Genomic DNA, 21,632 nt, shown 5'->3' with positions numbered 1-21,632 from the left:
CCATTTGATGTTTTCTTTCTGGTTTTATCAGAACTGTTTATACATGTGGATGAGTTCTGACAAATATAAACTATGAAGTTTCAGAACTGTAGCTCTGAAACTTGGGATGACTGACAGTACAGTCGGACAGGACTTTTTCACATCTACCCCTGAGCAAAGGATTGCATGGGACTGTCACTGTCAGATCAACAGTCTTGGAATTATAGGCTAGATTGATAGTCATAAATAAAATGTGTCATTGCCCCTTCCTTAGTCCTAAGGTCCAAGTGGCATGGTCCAGATTGCATCCTTGTGGCTACTTTTTCTCCCCTGAAAGGCGGCCTCATCCTTCAGTCTATCAGGAACAGCCCTTGCCATATGCCATCCATTGAATTGTGTACTGTTTGGGAGAAGAGTAGCAGGGACAAGCCAAAACCATGTCAGAGAAGATGTGGACAATCATGGGACGGTGATTGAGTCCTGTTTTGTTTACCAATATAGCTGTAGTCATAGTGCCTGGAGATACCTGCCTTGGGAACAACTGACCATCCTCTTTGAAGAGCAAAAAGGAAGGGATGGAGCTGGTCTTTGTCTTCTCTGCCAATTTATGCATGTGTACCTGCCTACAAGATGCACAGAAGCATTTGGCATTATGGCTGGGCTATTTAGGCTGTCTGACTGGAACAGGGGAAGAGAATCAGTGGCAACTATCCCTTTCCCCTCCCCACGCACCTGCTTTGAGATAGGAGGAAGCAGTGATAAAGAATCAGTCATCTTAGGTCTTCTGGGATGCCAGACCCTGGAAATCTGCATATTGTTCACAGAAGGGGACAAATCTCTCTACAGTCTGTATATGGCCCAGGTTACTACCAGCCCATACTGTTTCAAAACAAAAGAGAAATTAGATGAGCCCTAGCAGCATTTTCAGTTGCAGAGCTTTCTCTTAAGGAGGAGTTCCATTAGTTTAACTGAAGCTACTCACTGGAGTAAAATGAGCTGTAAGTAAACTGGTGGTAATTTTTAATTCCATAGGTTATGTTCACAGACTTTAAGATTCTATTATGGTGTATCCAATATGAAGAACTTCAGAGGATAACTATTCAAAGAGTTTTATAAAGCCATTAGCTGGCAATTAAATTTTAGCTTCATTATTTAAGGTAAAGACTACTTGAAAATGTTTCAGAAAGGTTTTCTCATTTTCTTCTTCAGGATTTCTTCCGGCACTTACCTCATTGGATCCAACAGCACACAGCCATGAATGATGCTGGTAATTTTCTGATTGAGACATGTGATGAGACCATTTCCAGAGACCTTAAACAGCAGCTTCTGTTACTAAATGGAAGATGGAGAGAATTGTTTATGCAAGTTAAGCAGGTATGTGTTGTTGCTGTTGTTACATTTAACTATTTAGTTTGTCATTTCCATGCAAGCAAGACAGATTTGCTCTGCTAGCAGGACTATAGGACAACTTAGCGAAATGCCTAACTATTCATCATTATTTAAATTAGAAATGAATCCTTGACAGCAGTTTATTTTACTGGGACTTTTCCTTTGTTTATCTTTTGGTTATACAACTTTTTATTTTTACTTTTGGACACTTCCAGCTAGTGTAAGCTGTAGTTTTCCTTTATGGTCTTCTGTCTTGATACAGTGAATATTATTTATGCATATTCTCTACTTTTCTTTGAAGAAAATGGTTGGGTTTAAGTAGCTATTGTTCTTGTAAGCTCTGTAAAACTAAAAAGTGAAAATGGTGAAAGTGAATATTTTTATTACCCTTTAATGAAAGTTGCATTCAATTATTGTACTGCAACTATAAGCAGGTACAATGCAAGTTAATTAACTAAATGTTTTGCACAAATTAGTTAGACATTACTTCTATCTTGTGAGCAAGGTCACAGTGACAGTGAATGAAAAAAACTACTCTATCTCATGGAAGAGAGTCAACTGATTGGAAAAGAAGTATTGTTTCTATAGTTGCGCTTCAAAAAGCAAAGGGAAGATGTGAGATAAAATTACACAGAAGTATTTCACAGTTCATAAACACGTTAGAAAATATCTTTGATATAGTCAATATACTTCTAATGATATTCTCTCCTTCCAGTGATTTTAAATAGCAGTTGCCTGTTTGAAGATGCTGAATCTGTTTTCTTTACTGGCATGATTATTTCTGTTGCAGTCAAGTTAAATGGAAAAGCAAATAATGATTGCCCCCTTTTTATTGTAACTTTTCCAAACTGTTGACTAGAAAGTTCTCAAGCTTTATTTGCTGATGATATTTAGGGTGATTTACTGTGGATACAGGAAAGCCCAGGTTGTAAATGTCTTTCCCCCTCCTTATGCAGCTTCTTTCATGTGCTGGCTATACTGTTTTTAATGCTGGCTTTTGACAATTTCAGTCATAAAACTCTTTCCACTTTCTAAGACATGTGTTTCCCCTTCTTCCAGCCAGCAGTTCTTTTACTGAAATTTCCCTTATCCTTCAGCTTTTCTAGGCTTTTCGTGTTCTAATCTCTTTGCTAAATTTTCAAAATTTGTACTGTAGTCAGTGAGAAATTAATTGAGATGTTGATTCTAGGTTAGAAACAGATGAGAGTTTGGTGTTCTCCAAATGATCCAAAACTTGAAAAAGTCTGACCTGTTGTATGAATGTTGTTCTTTTTAATGTCAGCACTATTGAAACAAATGCAGATGATTAGTGTCTAATTTAGAATATTGGTTTCCTTTTTTTATTTTGTTCAATACAATTTTTCCAGCAAACAATTGTACTGAAAAAAATGCTAATCTCTTAAGTCATTACTTAATTGCCAGATACCTCATTTGGGGTGGTTATTTTTTTGTTTGTTTCTTTTTACTTTACATTTTCTTAGTATGCTCGAGCAGATGAACTGGACAAAATGAAGGAGGAATACTTGGATGGTGTTGCCCATTTGACAGCTTTTATTGATGGAAGCAATAGGAAAATTTCAGTCCCTGTAGAAATGTCCTTCCTTGATGTCAAAATGTTTGTACAAGACTTAGAAGTAAGTGTCTTCCTTCCATTCCTTTCTTTCACCTTTATAAGAGAGAAACTTCTAACTAATTCTGAGAGCATAAAATTATATTAGTACACATTTCCATTATAACTTTTTTTTTTTAACAAGTGGTGCTTTTTTGTATCATTTCTGCTATAGCTAATATAAATCACTGTATTCTATGAGTGACGTTTCCAGACTGGTTTCCAAACCACTGTCCCACTGGATATTTATTTCTGTGTAGTTTAAAATCATTTCAGGTGAGCCGACTGATACCCTTTGGCACAGTTTTCATGCATTTGAAATATGATCCGGTATTCACTAAAATCGGTGGTAAAAACAACTGAGAATTGGAGTATATATCTTTTATCCCTTGAGAACAGACTTGTATCTCCCATGAATGTATGAATGCTGTTGTTGAAATATTTTTTGAAATATTTGTTTCAGAATATTAAGCAGAAATTGCCTGCAATGGAAGCTCAGTACAAAATAGTTACAAGAACAGCGCAACTTGTTACAAAAGAAGTTTCCCAAGAGGAAGTGAATGAAATGCTTGCAACTTTGACAAGGATCAAAGAGCAGCTGAACAAGGTTGCAGAATACTTTTTCTACTACACATTGTTGACTGTTGAACTAATAAGTAGTAAGCTCCCCAACATAAATGCTTAGATATGTACGTTTGAGCAAATGTATAGTTATAATAACAATAGGTTGAATTCAGGGTGGAGAAAATGTTACTTCCTTTAGACTTCAAGACTACCATCCTTAAATTGAATATTCTTTTCTTTAAGAAGTAGCACAGGATCAGGATTGATCTATCTTAAAAGTGGCAGATAGCAACTATATAAACCCACATGCAGAGGAAACTGCTATTTATTGAATCTGACAACTTTTTAAATAATTATTTTTCTTTAAATGGCCAAAGGTTAAGGAGTATTCCTGTGCCCTGCTGTATGAATGCCAGCATCTGCTGTCTCCACTGGAAGAACTGGAGAAACAAATCACACATTTTTATGAATCTCTTGAAAAAGTCAATGAAATAATTTCTATCCTGGATCCTGAAGCACAACCTACAACTGTTCTTAAACAAAAAGCCCAAGTAAGTTTCAAAAACATCTTACAAAGATTTGCTGACTCTGAGTATTTACAATTAGCTTTCTAGAATTTGGATGGCACTCAGTAAGCTGAGTAAATGTTTATTCATATTCAGGCAACAAACACAGCCTATCCTAAAGTCAGCTAGGCATAAACATACAAAGATTGAAACTTGTGTTCCCTCCCAGTGCCTGTGGTTTCAATCCAAGAAATATGAAACTTTTTTTTTTAATCTAGTGGAAGTTGGACTGAAGTATCAGAAATACATCGGATTTTTTATTAAGCAGATGAAATAACATGATCAGGAACTACCCTAGGTTTTCTTGGACAATTATGGAAGTTTCTTAGAAACCTGGAAGTTGTTTCTTTGAAGTGCATTGTAGTAGAACATTAACTTTTCTACCTGACCAATAAACATTTCATTCTGGAGGAATTCAGAACTAGTCAGAAAGTCACTTGGAAAGGTAAATGAAAACATGAGGATCTTGCGTAGGAATTGGCATTTATCCTTGTGTATGTGTGTTATATAGCCTAGAAATTGTCCCTCAAAGTTGATGTACACATTTCGTTAGAGTCGGATTTGACAGGTAATATAATTAAATGGATTTTTTTTTTATGTGAAGCTGAAGTCTCTCAAAGCCATTTAGAGTCCCTTTCAAAAAAATAATAATATTGGAGCAAAGAGATTTAATTTTGTGCATGTGCATGTGTTTATATGTATAAAAAAAAATTAGTTTAAGCCTATAATGACTGGCTCAATAATTCAGGAAGAAGGGTCTTCTCTGCCAGTGACTTCAAGCTTTGATTGTATTTGGGTAAAGAATTATCTGGTGAGCTTGAATCAAATGAATCTATTTTTCTTCCCAAGTAAATCCACTTCTGTTTATGAACACCAGTTCCGTCATGTGTCCAACCTGCATGTTAAGGAGCAGCTCATAAGACTGCTCCTTTCCTCTGCTTCTGAAGGTTAACCTGCACCAGAATGTCACAATAAAAAGACATGTTTCTTCTGCAGTTATTTGCCAACCAAGGAACCAAAATCTGCTCAGTTTAATGGAGGATGCTGGTTTCTGCTGATCAGAGACTAAACAGAGATTTGTCCTGAGGAATACAGCGTTCCTTCAATAGCAGAACAGTTTCTTCACCACAGGATTTTTTAAACCTTTTTTTCAGCCTGTGCAACTTCATGCATGTTTTTTCTTCTCTCTTTCTTTCTTCTTTTTTTTTTTTAAGTATAATTCTCGTCACTTAATGCCCTTTGTAATGAAAGCTGAATTCCAATACGAAAGGTTAATTTGTTGAAAAGCAAGCAAGGTTAACCTCTCAAACTGCTACTGAGATTTGTCATTCTTATGTCTATTGTTTTCACTGCTGCCTACTTAAAATTATACAATAGACTTCCCGTAAAATTAAATCACAGAATAATGTACTGACCTGCATTCTCTAAAACTACCTGAAAGGCTTGGATACATGTCTGTGTCCTTTTTTATAGATAGCTAGAGCTCTGTTTGGGTACAGGACTTGGCATACAAGGAGAAAGTTATGTGGTCTGCCTTATTCCATATGTGTAGTCTGTTTATCGTGATTCTTTGACCTTATCCCTTTTGTTCTTATTGTCAAAAAATATCTTCCTGTTATTTTGCCAAATTTTTCTCTCCTTTGTTCCTGGCCAGGGCGGATATATGTTTTTTTTTCTTTCAGGATTTGGTAGCTTATCAAGAAAACTGCAAGAAAGATTTGTCCCTGATTGAGAGAAATAGTCAGAGTATCCTGCAGTGTGTGGCTTCAAGTGATGTGTTGCAGCATTTCCATCAGTCAACATTTCAGAAAAAAGTTACACAAGTTCAAATTACTTTTCAGGTAATTATGTTATATCTTGGTGCATATTTTTGAAAGCTTGTTCATGTGCAACTGATCCATGCTACTGTATCTCCGTTTCATCACCCTGTAGCTAGCTACTGTCCAAGAGAGCTCTCCTCTTTGGAGTCAAGTTATTAATTAAGGATTTGTCTGTATTCGGTAATAAGTGGTAAGGGAACTGTCAGTCATGTTCTCCATGCAGTTATTCAGAGGTAAGCCTGCCTTAGGGGAACCTGGGATTTAAGGAGAACTTTCACATGCCTCAGGCTTCTTTGGAATGAGGAACCTGAAATCCACCTGTTAGGGCTGCACTGTTTTTTGTTTCTCCTGACTTTGTTATCTTGGCCAATTATTTGCTCCTATAATGCCATACATTGCCCTTTCACACAAAGCATGGGAGATGGAAACCTTTGCTTGCAAATGCTACTATTGCTGGGCTTTGTATTTCCTCAGAAAATGCAGTGGACTGTGAATATAGAAAGTTGCAAATATGTGTTTGCATTTGTTAATGTAAAGATGTGTTATCTGTAGAGCTCTATGTTGTTATTAGCCATATTGATGTTTTGGGGGCTATTCAGCCCAGTCTAGCCCTAATCTAGCATGAAGTTAACCATTATCTTGGAGTCAGATCTCCAGATGTTGGGTTCTATTGTTCAGTACAAGACTATCTAAACTGAATTTTAAGCTACAGAAAATCACCTATCAGTAAAGAGCTGTCCCTCAGAGGTGGATTTCAAAATTTATATTGTATTTTGTGGATTGTACTTAAAGATCAGTGGGTCTTCATTTACAATTTAGAAGTCACTTATTTGAGTTTACCTCATAGTAACAGAAGCAGATACAGTTGTAGCTTGATAAATTTACCATGTTAAGCATTAATTACTCTGTTCCTATAAAGATGGATGGCAATTTACCTCTTTTTGTGTTAGAAAATAAACCTATAAAACATAGCATAACCATACAAAATGTGGCATACCCAGAGTTAAATTATTTATGGATCTGGAAACTGGCATATTCTCATGTAAAGAATACATTCCTACATGATTCTACCATTATACAAAAATTTTTATCAGGAAACTTTAAAAAGGCTTAGCAAGATGTTTATGTTGAGATTTTATTAGCTCACTGGGTAAAATCATTACAATTCCTTACACTGGGGCTTGTAATCTGTGAGGATGGTAAAGAGTATGGTTAGTAAGCAGTGTTGGAATTACCTTGCTGCAGTTGAACTGGTGAAATGTTAATTTCTCCTGGTAAATTTTGTTACTTGCTTATGGAATTGTAACCACTGGATAATGCAGTGCACTGGGACAGTCTACAAAGCAGAATAATGAAGAGCTGTGACTAAGGTTTCAAAACAAGATTTCAGAGTAGCAACTAAACCACAAAATTTGCTGTTCTTTCTTTTAAGTGGCTTTCTACCTGGTTGCTTATCTGGCCTTACTAATGTGATAATCGTACAAACCTCCTCCAGGTCAGAAGACCTGTAGCATGGAACTGGTTGGATCCATAGGTCAAACCACCTTCATGTACAGTCATGTAGAATGAGGTAGTCTGCTACTAGGAAAAATGGAATGGCAAGCTTTTAGCCATACCAGGTGCTTTACATTTGAAAGCAGGCTTTAGGAAAGAAGCACTAGCCAAATGGCAGAGGCATTCTAAACGTATCAGAGACTTCTATATTAGATAGCTACCCATTTTTATTTGAATGAAGGATGACATTAGCACAAGCCTTAGTATAAGTATTAAAAGTTGGGAAAATGGGAGCATGAAATGGAGAAGCAGTTGTTAACGGCACATATTTGAAAGAATGACATGCATTTTTTGTAAGATCATGGTGAAAGAGAGCAAATAAAAATCAGTGACAAAGTGCCAGCTCATTTTCTTTGCTTGTAACTCAGAATATGGTCAGGAAAGCTGGTGACTGGAGAAAAAACATAGAAGCAAATAGCCGTTTGATGAAGAAATTTGAGGAGTCTAGAGCAGAGCTGGAGAAAGTAATACAGATTGCCAATTGTTGCTTAAAAGAAAAAGGAAATCCTGAAGAACTTCTCAAGAAACATAGCGTGAGTAAATTCTCTGACCTTCCTCATGGAAATCTTTGAGTGCATGACATGCAAGTGAAAAGCCTAATTAATTTTAAAATTGATGTGGATTTCTTTCACATATAGAAGTTATACAGATCACATCAAACTAATGTTAAGATTGAAAAACAAAAAGGAAGAAAGATCACTCCTTTTGTTGATCAATGTAAGCAACCAGAAGGTGAAGAGAGAACCCTTAGAAATTAGGGTTGGTTTTGGCAGTATAACCATTGGGAGTGAGGACACTACATTTTGCCAGTCTCACGCGTCCACTGCTTTTTTTTCAGATTAATTTCTGCATCTGTATTATAACCATTACTTATGCATGTAGCTTTAAAATGTATTGTTGTTAAAATGCCATCTCAGTGTGCTGGCTGAGATTAAATTAATTTGCTGGACTTTAAATAGCTAGAAATAGTTCCTTCCTTAGCTCAAACTTCAATTCTTCAATGCAGCAGAAGTAACCTTGAAACTTAGGAAACTTAGTGTGTTAGGAAACTTCATATTGGCAGGTTACCATATCAATAACCAGCTTCATCCTCTCACCTTTTCACTTTCCACCTCAACTTCAGGAATTCTTTAACCAGTTGGATCAGAGAGTCCTAAATGCCTTTCTGAAAGCGTGTGATGAACTTACTGACATCCTTCCAGAACAAGAGCAACACAATCTGCAGGAAGCTGTGAGAAAACTCCATAGGCAGTGGAAGGTTAGTGACATTGAATGATGTCTCTGGAAATTATAAGTCTTAACTTTGGAATGTTTCTGTGTGACCTATGTGTTGAAAAAAATTAAAATAAAATAAAAAAGCTGTATTATTCGGCTTCCCGTACAATTGGGGAAAAAAAAGTTTTACAACATTCGATATAGTTACACCTACAAATATGCTCTCGAAAAAGCCCTGTTAAGTGGTCAAAAGTCAAGAATTGTGAGAAATTAATTATGAAACCTTAATTTCTCCTCTTATGTACAGCCATAATGATACCTGTGTTAAGAACATTTCTTGAGAATAGGTGCTAGCTTCTTACTTTATGCTGATGTTGGATGATTGCAGTTACTTTCACAACCTTAATAAACCAAATTTGTAAGAGATCAGGCTATCAGTTTAAATTGTGTCTTCTGCCAAAGGCTCTACCAACTGAACAAACATTGCTTATAAGCTATGGAGTTTTTTGCTTGCTACAGCATGTTGCAGGTCACAGCTGGAGTGATGGTTGAGTGGTTTCTCACTAGAATGCAAACAGGAACCTCTGGAAGCAGTTGTGGATATACCTTTACTGTTATTGTTTGCTTTATTATTTTATACAGGAAATATTTGGTATATATCCCCAAGAATCAAGATGTCTCTGTAATGTGCCTTATACATACACATTCTGGTCCCCAAAAACTTATGACCTTATGAAATATCTAAGAGATATTGGTAACAGAGTTGCTTTATTTACTTAAATGAATATGGAGAACCCCCATCTCTTCAGGCATATACATGCTTTATTTTCTGTATTAGCAGTTTTTAGATAATTTATTTGTAGTAACTTCACACTGAGGTAATGGGAGTAGTGTTTTATCTCTGTGCTTGTTTATTGCATACCTGTGGGTATGTAGGATCTTCAAACAGAAGCCCCATATCACTTGATCCACTTGAAGATTGAAGTACAGAAAAGCAAGTTCCTGGTCACAGTGGAGGAGTGCAGAGCTGAACTAGCTCGACAGAACAAGGTGTTATCAAGAGAAGCCAATGAAAGGATGATCAAGGAACACATGGTATGAATTATATGCCACCACATGGGCATTTACAGAAATACATTTCCATTTCAATAATAAACAGGTCTGACCAACTCTTAAGCCACCAAACACTCTGTGCACAACTAAATCAGATCAATCCTTGGGGCCTTTAACAAAAATTTTGGTTTGAGCTTAGTACAGTTTATAACAAATATGTAGATATGCTTTGTGATTTCTGCCAATTTGTATTTTTATTGAATTTTCTGCTTTGTCTCCCATCAGTTGTTCTTTGGTGACAAGGGATCTTACCAGCTTTGTGCGAAAAGGCTACAACGGATTGAAGAACTGTGCCAAAAACTGCCAGTTTCTGATCCAGTGAGGGTTACCTTGGAAAGCAGCCAACGAATCCTGAAGGAGCTCAAATCCCAGATAGACAGCACATATGTAAAGTTAACAGAGCACTCGGACACCTGGAAGGGCTATAAGAACAGGTGTCAGCTCAATTGCTAGCTGGATCTTGTAGAGCCTTATGTGTGGTCACTCCTTTAAATGTCATCATAGATCAGTACCATGTAAAGAATACTACAGTGTTGTTAGCTATACTTTATGTAGTAATTCCACAAAATATGGTGGGGGTTTGGGTGGACTTTGTAACTTTTGGCTTAAATTTAAGAGATTACTGTTTGGTGGTAGGAATTTTTGTCTAACTTTTTTCCTTGCTTTGCATTATGTGATGTTTTATTTCAGATTTTCTGAGTTGGCAAATTGGATCTTGTCAACAGAAGGAGAGCTAAAGAAGATAAAGGAAAGTGTCAATGATACTGCCCAATACAAGCAACTTGAAGCATCTGTGGGGGTGAGCTCTTGGCTTATATTCTAACAAAGCTACAGTCGTTGCTACTGGGACTCTGGATAAAACTGTATTCTGAAGTAGTGCAACTGTTTTACTATAGAGACCATAGTAGCTCTGCTAATTCCTGGTATTAAAAAGATTTCCGGTAGAAAGTTCCACATGCAACAAAGTGTGGCGGAAGTTCCTACTTTTAATAATTTAGAGAATGGCAGGTCCCTTTAGCTGTATATTCAGAACATGCAAAATATAGAAGCAGACAGAATAAACAGTTGCCCCTCATCCTGCTGCGTGCACAGTTAAAAGTGCTGTACAAAGAAAATCCAGTGTCATGGTTTAACCCCAGCCAGCAACTAAGCACCATGCAGCCGCTCACTCACTCCCCCCTACACCCAGTGGGATGGGGGAGAAAATCGGGACAAGAAGTAAAACTCGTGGCTTGAGATAAGAACGGTTTAATACAACAGAAAAGAAGAAACTAATAATGATAATGATAACACTAATAAAATGACAACAGCAATAATAAAAGGATTGGAATGTACAAATGATGCACAGTGCAATTGTTCACCACCTGCCGATTGACACCCAGCCAGTCCCCGAGCGGCGATTCCCCGCCCCCACTCCCCAGTTCCTATACTAGATGGGACGTCCCATGGTATGGAATACCTTGTTGGCCAGTTTGGGTCAGCTGCCCTGGCTGTGTCCTGTGCCAACTTCTTGTGCCCCTCCAGCTTTCTCGCTGGCTGGGCATGAGAAGCTGAAAAATCCTTGACTCTAGTCTAAACACTACTGAGCAACAACTGAAAACATCAGTGTTATGAACATTCTTCATACTGAACTCAAAACATAGCACCCTACCAGCTACTAGGAAGACAGTTAACTCTATCCCAGCTGAAACCAGGACAGCCAGTATTTCTGGACTGGGTGTTTTTGAAGGATCAGGTTACTGTCTTATATTTAGGGAAAGCTTCTATAATAAAAATTCTCTTCTACAATAGTATAACATGGGAGGCAAAGATATTCTACCACTCACTTTTGCATTGGTGACTGGTAACAGAAGTGATAGAATAGTTGAAAATTGAGTCATTTCATTAAATTAGTTTTAGGCAATAATTTATTGTGTCACTTCAGACCTAGCTTGACCCTTATTTTTTTTATTTCACATACTAGGAGCAAAAATAGGAATGTCACATACTGTAGAAGTTTGCATGAAAGTCATGAGCAGGTTGTGAGGCTAACTGCACAGAAACATAATTAGGATGACCTTGATAAAGCAGATAGATTTTTAGCTTAATGGATGCTTCTGCTCCGAAAAGTCTGATTTACTCATGCAGTTTCATGGCTGGCAACTTCTCCTCAGCACTGGCACAAAGGTATAAATGAACTATTGGGCAAAAAGTGGCAAAAGAGAGCTATATAAATAGGAAAAAACCCCACACAGAACCTTATACCACCTGAAATTTTTTGTTTGAGAAAGTCAGCATTTGAGATTTAAATGGTAACTAAGAAATTTGGTCATTATATGGAAAATATGCACATGGTACCTACCATCTATCTATCTATCTGTGGGTAAAAATGTTAGTTTGCGTGGAAAAAGTACTCCACTGCTACTTATTAAAGAACAGCCTAATAAGTGGTAGTAGAGTAAAGTCTGTAGAGGAAGTGCAAAAATCTAGCCATTGACTGAACAGAATCAGATAGGGTATGCAAATAGAAAAATACTACATTTCTAGTGTTTGAAGAACAGAACAAAGGTAGTATGTTTACACTACTAATCTTTGAAGTGATGCCATGAATGGCACTCATTAATATATTCTGTTTATTTGAAGAAAATACATCTTGATTCTTCCATAGGAAATTAGGAAGCATATTAACAAGCAAGGAGAAAATCACAGCTGGCTGAAATCTAGGCTTCCTGTTTTGACCGCAGTATGTCCTGATTTGGAGGCCAAAAAGACAGAGGATGAACTTTGTAAACTTTCCAGTGACTTCAAGGGACTCCTAGATTTTCTGGCTGAGGTACAGTATGACGGACACAAGAACTCTCCATTTACAGTGTCACATGAAATGACATCAATCACAGCTTCACAAGCATAAGTTCCCTGCTGTGTTTTTTTAATTAAACTGCAAGCATTCAGCAACAAAAAACTCATTTGTACTTCCTGGGTAGCAAAGCCTTGAGAAGTAGCAGGCAAAAAATACTGTCATTATTATAATGGAACTTTTCCCTTTGCAGGTTTGGAAAGTATCATAGTAAATGTTTCTGGAATCAATATGTCAGTGTTTTTACAGGCAAAAGATAGTTTTCTAAAATCAGCTTAAAGTGAACATTGGCAAAACTGGGATGTACATCAGCTAGTGGATGTGGAATTTGACTTTAATCTTCATTTATGTATCTTTTATGCTGAAATAATAAAGGAAGTACTGTGAGGTAGTTTCAAATCATTAAGAATGTCTATCATGCACTGAATTTGCAGGAAAAGGCTGCAGTTCTCAGGTCTGAATGATAATGAGATACTGTAACTGCTGAAATCATGGGAAGTTTCTAACTGATGAGAAGCAAACCCTCTTAGAATCCACTGGACCCTTAAGTTCTGTGGGATCTCAGGGAACTTACTGCTTCACAGTTTTCACAGTAAAAAGAAAGATAGCATCCATTTGAAAAAAGAGTTCAGGATAGAGAAAGAGTTCAGACTTCAAATTCCATTGCTAATGTTGATTCTTGTTGAAGCCTTGTAGGTGTTCTAAATGTATAAAAGTTCCATGTATTTATTGAAACTTCTCTAAACTTCTGTGGTGTGAAAACTGTGTTTGGAAAGTTGGGGCAACCAATGTTCTGATTTCCAAGTGACTGCAAATAATTTAAGATACTATCTTTATTTGTGTGTGTGTGTGTGTGTGTGTGTGTTAAAGAACTTTTGCTTTTTGTTTCCACTAAAAGTCAGAACTAAGGGGAGCACAAGTTCATGAAGGTAAAGAAAGAAAATAAAAGCTAGAATTTAAACTTGTTTTGAACCTAAAAGCATAATCTAAATGTCATGTTATACTATAGTTAAGAGACTGCTAATTCTTAAAAGTCTGAATACTCTTTACAGCTAAATTTACAGCTTGTTAATCAGATGGATGAGACTGTTTAGACAAGGACTGATACTAGGTATTTCCAGAGTTGAGCAATGTTTTTGGAGAGTAAACACTAAACATTTATATAACAGAAAAGAGAATGGCTTGAATCTGAATGACCCTCCAAAGTGAATATAGACTGGAAAGAAAGGAAGGAAGGGAGGAAGAAAAGAAAGAAGTTTCTTAGTTCTAGAATACTTTATGATTAAAACCTTAAAACACAGGAACTGTCTGAGGAACAGAACCTGTACTGAGAATCAGCTAGAAGTAGTTAGCTGAATCACGCAAAGAGGGAAGAACTTTCTGATGTTGAATAGATATATCTTTTCCTTTATAAAATTCTGCAAACTGATACTGGATATTGCACCACATGCATGTTGTGGTCCATAAAACCGGGGTAACAGGGCATTTTATTATATTTGTGATTCACCAGGGCATTGCTCTAGAAGGACCAAAAGGTAGCAAGATTTTTTGTGAGTTGAGGAGTGTAGGTATTTTGGAATCTGGCTCAGCTTGCAAGGATGAGGACAGCATATATTTTCTAAGTGATCACCAATAAGTGGCTGTCGCAGACAGGTATTTACCATATGGCAATGTAATAGGAAGTATGTGTAAACAAGACAAAGGTTTCCTTGTCACATTTTAAGTCTACAGTCACTCTTTCAATATGAAGTTAAAGGTGTCAAGAATGCTGGAGACAAAAATGGTTTGAATTTAGACAATTTATTATATTTTTTGAAAAAAAAAATCCAAATACAAATGTGCTCTTAAAATATAGATGTGCCTTTCAACATTAAATGCTTAAAGTTATCTGTAATTGTAGATTGAAAAGACTTTAGGCACTGTTGGAGACTGTGTCCAGTACAAAGAAGAAGTTAAAAGTGCAATTGAAGAGTTAATCAGCAACTCTAAAGAAGCCCAAGCAGAAGCTGAAAAGATCCTGGATACAGAAAGTTTATTACAAGCTCAGCAACTACTACTTCATCATCAGGTAGGGCAATTACTCATGTCCATATCCAATTTTTTCTTTTTAAGGTAGAATTTATGTAATTACAAAATTTTGTTATGTCCATTAGCATGACTCTTTATATTTAAACTTAAAAGAGTTATAAAGGCAACAGTCTCATATGGCCTAGTATAGGTTTCTCATAATGAAAAAAGTACTCAGTATTTTTCAAATGTTAATGCCCAAAGATAAGCTTGTTTTTCAACTTTTATTGAATATCCTTTTACTTTACCTGGGGTTTTGTGACACAGAACACCTGAAAAACAAGCTTCATTTACTTGTAATTTTGGGTAAGTGTACTATGCAAATATGTAGTCTCTCTCTTGTGACCTTTTTAAAGTTTGTGTGTCAGATTTGATCATGGTAAATTGGGCCCAATCCTGGTTTTGGAAACTTCTTGACTTATAGAATTATAGAATCATTTAGGTTGGAAAAGACCTTTAAGATCATCAAGTCCAACCGTCACCCCAACACCACCATGCCCACTAAACCATGTCCTGAAGTGCCTCGTCTACGCATTTTTTTAATACCTCCAGGGACAGCGACTCCACCACTTCCCTGGGCAGCCTGTTCCAATGCCTCACAACCCTTTCAGTAAAGAAATTTTTTTCTAATATCCAATCTAAACCTTCCCTGGCGCAACTTGAGGCCATTTCCTCTTGTCCTAACTGACTTCAGCAGCTTTGATGTGGTCCCAAGTCTAAATGCTGGAGGTGAGGTGTACCTCTAGCCTCATCTCCTCCTCTTGGTAGCTACTGCAGTGACAGATGGGCCTCCATTCTGTAGGAGTAGAACAGGAGGCTTTTTATGCACTGATAATAGATCAAAACATCTACAGGCTACAGTAATAATAAATCATATGAGTTGCATACAGCAAGAACAGTTGGTTTTAAGGCCAAATATGGGAAATAAACTTTGAGGCCTGCTCAAAGCTAATAAGAATAATTTACTGTCAATGTTTGGGCATTACCTAGGTGGTTTATATTAACATCTATTTCTGTAAGGCCAGACATGTCTTACTTGCTGACCAGGCACTACTATGTCTTACCTGTGTCTTATCTAAACTCTTTGGTGTTTCTAAAAGCTACTCTATGTGTTAAGGTTCATATTTGTTCTTTTATTATTCTACATTCCTTATCCATCATAGGAGAGGTAGTAGGAATAGTTAACTTCTCCATGAGTTCTCATACTGTTCTTCCTCTTTTTATATGGAGTCTGTTAAGATAAAAAAAGACTTTGACAAAGACCTGAAGGTACCCAGAGAAGAATTCAGCAAGGAGATGTGAGCTTACCTAGCAAGGCCAGCAACAGGTCAAGCATGTTAGGAAAGGAGAAAGGACATAGTCTTAGGAGTTTCTGATAGTGCTACAAAGCAAAATGCATCAAGGAAAGAGTTATGCAACTTGGCTGTCCCCTTCCTGCTCTCTAATGAAGGCTGATATATTGCTTTGATCAGTCTGAGGCTCCAACCTGTGCCTCAAAGAGTGCAGAGCAGACCTGGATGCTTCCAGCCAGTCATGAGGAATACCTGCACCTGTGGCTACTGCTGCAGTTGCTCAACTGTTGTGGCTTCTGCTTTCTGAAATATTGCTTTGGATAAATGGCCATACTGTCACTCTTTCTCTCCCATTTGTATGCCGCAAAAGGTGTATACATGTTTTGGAAGCCAAGGCATGTACCTGATGAGTATATGAGACTCTAGGAATACTTGCTACAGTTTATCCCTTTGTCTGTTAGTCTCATTGCATACCCCTGCAAAAGCAGAAAGTGGTTTCATTGTGCCAGTTTCCCAAAGGAGCTAAAAAGTCTAATCATTCCTTTTGGATTAATCCTTTTAGCAAAGGACAAGGAGACTCCGTGCAAAGAGGCAAATTGTGCAACAACAGATTTCCCAAGCTAAACAGTTGCAGATTGAAGGTGGACTTCCCAGCACGATGCAGGAGGATTTACAAAAGTTGGAAGGAACATTAGAGAACATACAGCAGACTATGGAGAAACGTGAAGAGCAACTGCAGGTGGGTCCTTTGCAGGTAGAAATAAACCCCCGTGCTTTCTTTTCTTTTCTTTTTTTTTTTTTTTTTTTTTAACTTAGTAAAAACCCAATTTTTTAAATCTAAAAAGTCTGAGCTTACTTTCTCAACTCTGAATCTTGGACTTTGGGGTTTTTCTGATCAGTACCTCCATGAAAATTTCTCGAAGCTGCTGGATACCTCTTGATTAATAAAGAAACAGTATTTTGTTTGGAAGTGTTTAAAAGTCCCAACTATTCAGTTATAATAGATATTTTAAATAATTTATCTGTGAATTAAATTTTAGATGTGCTGTCTCCCCTGGTTACTAAAGATGGCATTGCCCTTTAATTGAGAGTCCTTAGGCTGGATATTAGATTAATAACACCTGATGTTGTGCAAATATAATACTTACAACTACTGTTTGTAATACATGCAGTCATGCTAAATTTAAAGAAGGAAGAAAAAAGTCAGAGAAATCAAATGGTTTGCTCCAGGTTGTATAACTAATCACTGACTGAACTGGGATTAGAATTTATAGCTTCTTGTGCCCACGTCTGAGTTGTGCTTTACATTTGTCTAAGCAGAATTGTAATCCAGCTGTCCACTATTCCACGCAATGTTTAAAGTCATCAAAACTATTTTGTATGATAAAACACAAGATGAAGAACATGATTGATAGGGCTCAAATAACTTCTTAATGTAAGAATTTATTATTGAAACCAATTATTGTCTAAGGAATCCCATATATAAAGCCTTAACTTGGGCTTTGCTTTACTTCAGAATCAAGAAAATATTTGTTTATGCTGTCATAACTCTTGTGACTGGTAATTAAATGCTGTATGTTAATCAAAATTCTACATTATCAGAAAAGAACAAATTGATTTCTATGTGTGAATTTCCTATGAGTAGGGATTTTCTTCTACCATTTTACTGTAATTTATTTCATTACAGAACTTGAAAATCCTTCTGGATATTGTTGACACCTGTCACCATAAGCATAAGCATCTGCATTTATTACTTCAGACTTCTTATAGGACATTCAAATATAAGATTTAAATATTGCTGGTGCCTTAGAGAGCAGTGGTTTTTTGCACAGCGCAGTATGAATCAGTGAAAATTCAAGGGAAAACTTTTCTTTTATTGGGTTCAGAACAGTTTCATCTGTAGAGTAGATGTCATTTCAGGAGAAATGGATTTATTTTATGTCAGGTCTTTCCCTTTTTTCCTTCTTCAGTAACTTACAAAGAAATTCTTTGTTTCTCCTCTTTGATCTTTTTGTCTCTGCGTTCCTGTTTTGGATTTGTTTGTTTGTTTGTTTTTGTAGGTCACAATAAATAAATGGGAGCAGTTTGAAAGGGACAAAGAAACAGTAGTAAAATATCTCAATCAAGCAAGTTCTGCACTTGAACGTATCTTAAACTTTAGCAGTTTAGAGAGCCTCTCCTCAGAACTGGATCAGACAAAGGTATTCAGTGTGTGAAATATAGGAACTGAGATATCTTTCTGCCTTGCTTGTTCACATGTAGTGAGCATATTGCCTTCAATCTTTGCATGGTTTCTCGTTAATGCCAGTGCAAATTGCATGTAGAGATTAGAGACTGCATAAACTGCTTAGAGGTAAAAAGTAATTTTATGAAAAGATCATGAAGAATTACTCAAAATTTGCATCTGAAGCACATGTATGGAAGTTAAAATGATTTTGAGGACTTCCCATTTTATGCTCAGTAATCATCTATACTAGTAAGCTAAACAGTGTCAAGCACTGGCATATCAACATCAATAGTGTGCTCTTTGGCAAGGTTATGTGGACTGTGCCAACTAGCACTCTTTTAGCCCTGAAGAGAAAAAGGAGAGACTTCTGCAACATGGACATAAGCCGTAACATGCCACTTGCCCTTAGTAACACAGAATTATCCCAGCCCATTTTATTTACTAATACAGAAGTAATAGTAGTGATTGGCTTTCCAAAGGGCTGTGCTTTTCACACTGTTTTTACCCTTTGTTTAATCTGATACTAAATTATAAATATCGGTTTTGCTCAGCATCCATTGTTGTGGCATATGGGTTTAATGTTTGTGACAGAAAAGTTGCTAAACAAAGTGAGATTACAAGCTATGAGATACTGCAAAATACTCTCTGTAAAGGCTGTGATCTAAAGATAAATAAACATGCATATAATCTTCCTCAGTTTCTTAAAGAGCTGTAGAATAAATTTTGTTTGAGTTAAAAACTTTTGGACATGTAGTTTCTCTTGCTGAGTTCAAGCTAGGTTGCTCAAATGAACATTTCTTAAATGCAACATGAAAGTAACATTCTTCAGAGATTGTTTTCATGTATTTACACATTCAAAATATACATGTAGGACACAGATACTTTTTCCAACCACAAACATTGAGGAAAAATACTCATAATATTTATATTTCGTAAATAATAATATAAATATGTGAAACTGTTTATAGTTGTATTAATGTGCCTTGCATCCTTACAGGAACTTTCTAAACAGACTGAAGCAATGGCAGTGCAGGCTGAGAATTTGGTGAAGAATTCTTCTGAGATACAGCTTGGTTCAAAGAACAAGCAGTCCCTTCAGCAGCAGGCAAAATCAATCCAAGAACAAGTGAAAAAAGTGGAAGTTACTCTTGAAGAAGAGTATGTTCTTAACAAGTCCTAATATTTATTCTCCACTATGAGATTGTATCAGATTTCTAGAATACCTTGTCAGCATTTTGTGTTGTCTCATGAGCTCCATCATTTACAGCTTGCCGTGGCATAGTAACAAGGTTATAGTACCAAATATGTCAAAAGAGTGTGTGCAAATAAACAAAATCTTTTTTTTAATAATACGTAGTTTATAAACCCACTGTTAGTTACATTTAACCTGTCACTTATCTTTAAGCTCCAGTCTTGTGAAGAAGGGATAATTAAACTCATTCTTGAGGTACTAGACTCTTTTAGTAAGAAAAATCTCAGTGCAAATATGAGAACAGCACATTTACCATATTTGCCTTGGTTTTCGTATTCCACTTTCTCCACAGGAATGTCAAGAAGTGCCTTCATCTTAGCTGAATGCCCAGATTTTATTTCATGGGCAATATCAAAAGCTGCTTCTGCTGCTGCAAAAAACAGAGGCATCATCTGCCAAATTTTGTTTAAAAATTGAAAATTCAAACTCCAAGAAAATGTTGTTAAATCCTGTAAACATTTGTAGCTTTTTGTATTTGTAAAAATTTGTAAAAATTTCATCCCTTTTCTCAAGTAACTCAGTTATTGAACTCAAGTTACTCAACTTCAACTTCAGCTGTTGCTATTCTCATTTTATGTATATACACATACATTTATATGTGTGTATAAAATTAGTATTTTTGCCTATATTGGATCTGATACACACAGTCATGGATATATGTGCCAGTTCTATGTTGTCTTACTGGAATTACTTTGTAGAATAATTTGCTGTATAAGTTTAAGCAGGTAGCACCATCTCCATCTGAATATGAGCAAAGGCCAATGCCCACATCATTGGGTTTTTTCCCCTATTGACCATTGGCATGCTAATTTGACTTTAATTTGGTGCCATTTTCCTCCTGATGTAAAAGAACAGTTGTAAACCAGAATAACTAACCTGTGCAGCAGATGTAACTTTCTGATTATTGGTGATCTAATTTTTTTACATAACACTTTCTCCAATTTGCAGTCAAATTCTACCATATCTTACTAAAAACTTTATACATAATTTTCTCCAACATTAGAGAGAAAATTAGTGTGATTTCTCAATTCAAGAAATTCATCCTTCCAACGATGAATATTCACTTTTTTAATAGTCATCTATTTTTAAATGAAAGCCATCATTGATATCCCCTTTCAATGTAGATTTGAAGTAGCTTTTAGTTGAATGTATGGATTATACAGAATGTCTGTGGTACTGTGACAGATAATAAAAAAAATAAATCTCTTCTGCAAAACATGCAAATATATACAGCTCTCTATAGTGGATCTACAGAACATATAATCAGTGTGTAAGGGTTATGTTGTAACTCACATCATCAATAAAAATCTTGGCCAAGTAATATAAAGTGAAGGTATTCCAAATACATATGGTACATACTATGCCAGTGAACAGGAAAGGGAAAGAAAAGCTTGAGCAGCTCTCCATAGTCAGCTACAAAGCAAACTTAGCACGTCTGTTTTCCAAGGAGCTCATGCATAGCTGTGCAGTGCATTTGGGACTATATTCTTCACAGTCTGTGGCTTACTTGCAACTAGAAGGCAGGCAGATACAAAGGCAAAGGATTTTCAGCTGTTGTGCCACTGATTTGGTCCCTTGATTCTGATTTCCAGCTGTATTTTTCTTAGGCTGGACTTGAGTGACATATTATTGCACTTTATTTTCCTACAAATAACTTGAATTTGAATACACTCTTATTGGTAAATGGCTGTTGGCATTGCTAATTTTTTTTGTTTGTTTGTTTTGAAAATAAATAAGAAAAAATAAAATGGCCAATTTTTACATTTTTAGACTAGATCTTTTCTTAAAGCTTCCTCTAGCTTTAATGACGGGGGGGAAGAAATTACAACAAAGACTTTTTAACATGGAATGGTTTTTAAGGCTATATTTAAAAGGAAAATGTATTTTGGAATTTTGTAATATTCAAACTTTTCTGATGAAATTTTAATATTTTCAGTGAAATAGAAAATGCATGTTTTGCAAGCTGTGTGTAGGGTCTACATTAACACTGGTTTCTTTACAATGATTTGAAAGATGCAGAAGCTTGTATACTGGAAGTCAATGCTGTTAGGCCTTATAAGGGCCTTAGACTTCTTGCGACAAAAAAAACCAGTGCTTTGTTTGCTGTCCAAGATATACAAGAATCAGTCATAATATGTCTCTAACATAC

General features: G+C 36.3%; 1 protein-coding gene across 12 annotated transcripts in view; it reads left to right on the top strand.

Annotated features, from left to right (window-relative positions):
* The window catches only part of SYNE1 (spectrin repeat containing nuclear envelope protein 1), a 321,099-nt gene that overhangs the window by 103,502 nt on the left and 195,965 nt on the right, over window positions 1–21,632 (top strand). For all 12 annotated transcript variants that reach the window (XM_069787039.1, XM_069787028.1, XM_069787027.1 and 9 more), the window contains 15 exons: window positions 1,189–1,353; window positions 2,850–3,002; window positions 3,441–3,584; window positions 3,919–4,092; window positions 5,790–5,948; window positions 7,850–8,014; window positions 8,605–8,739; window positions 9,633–9,791; window positions 10,035–10,243; window positions 10,500–10,608; window positions 12,457–12,621; window positions 14,546–14,713; window positions 16,567–16,743; window positions 18,065–18,205; window positions 19,229–19,389. In XM_069787039.1, coding sequence (XP_069643140.1) covers window positions 1,189–1,353; window positions 2,850–3,002; window positions 3,441–3,584; window positions 3,919–4,092; window positions 5,790–5,948; window positions 7,850–8,014; window positions 8,605–8,739; window positions 9,633–9,791; window positions 10,035–10,243; window positions 10,500–10,608; window positions 12,457–12,621; window positions 14,546–14,713; window positions 16,567–16,743; window positions 18,065–18,205; window positions 19,229–19,389 — 2,384 coding nt within the window. The remainder of the gene's footprint in view (window positions 1–1,188; window positions 1,354–2,849; window positions 3,003–3,440; window positions 3,585–3,918; window positions 4,093–5,789; window positions 5,949–7,849; window positions 8,015–8,604; window positions 8,740–9,632; window positions 9,792–10,034; window positions 10,244–10,499; window positions 10,609–12,456; window positions 12,622–14,545; window positions 14,714–16,566; window positions 16,744–18,064; window positions 18,206–19,228; window positions 19,390–21,632) is intronic.

The sequence above is a fragment of the Haliaeetus albicilla genome, chromosome 7 (assembly GCF_947461875.1).
Source record: "Haliaeetus albicilla chromosome 7, bHalAlb1.1, whole genome shotgun sequence".
NCBI lineage: Eukaryota > Metazoa > Chordata > Aves > Accipitriformes > Accipitridae > Haliaeetus > Haliaeetus albicilla.
The sequence above is the reverse complement of the archived record's forward strand: the minus strand, read 5'-3'. Positions and strand labels throughout refer to the sequence as shown.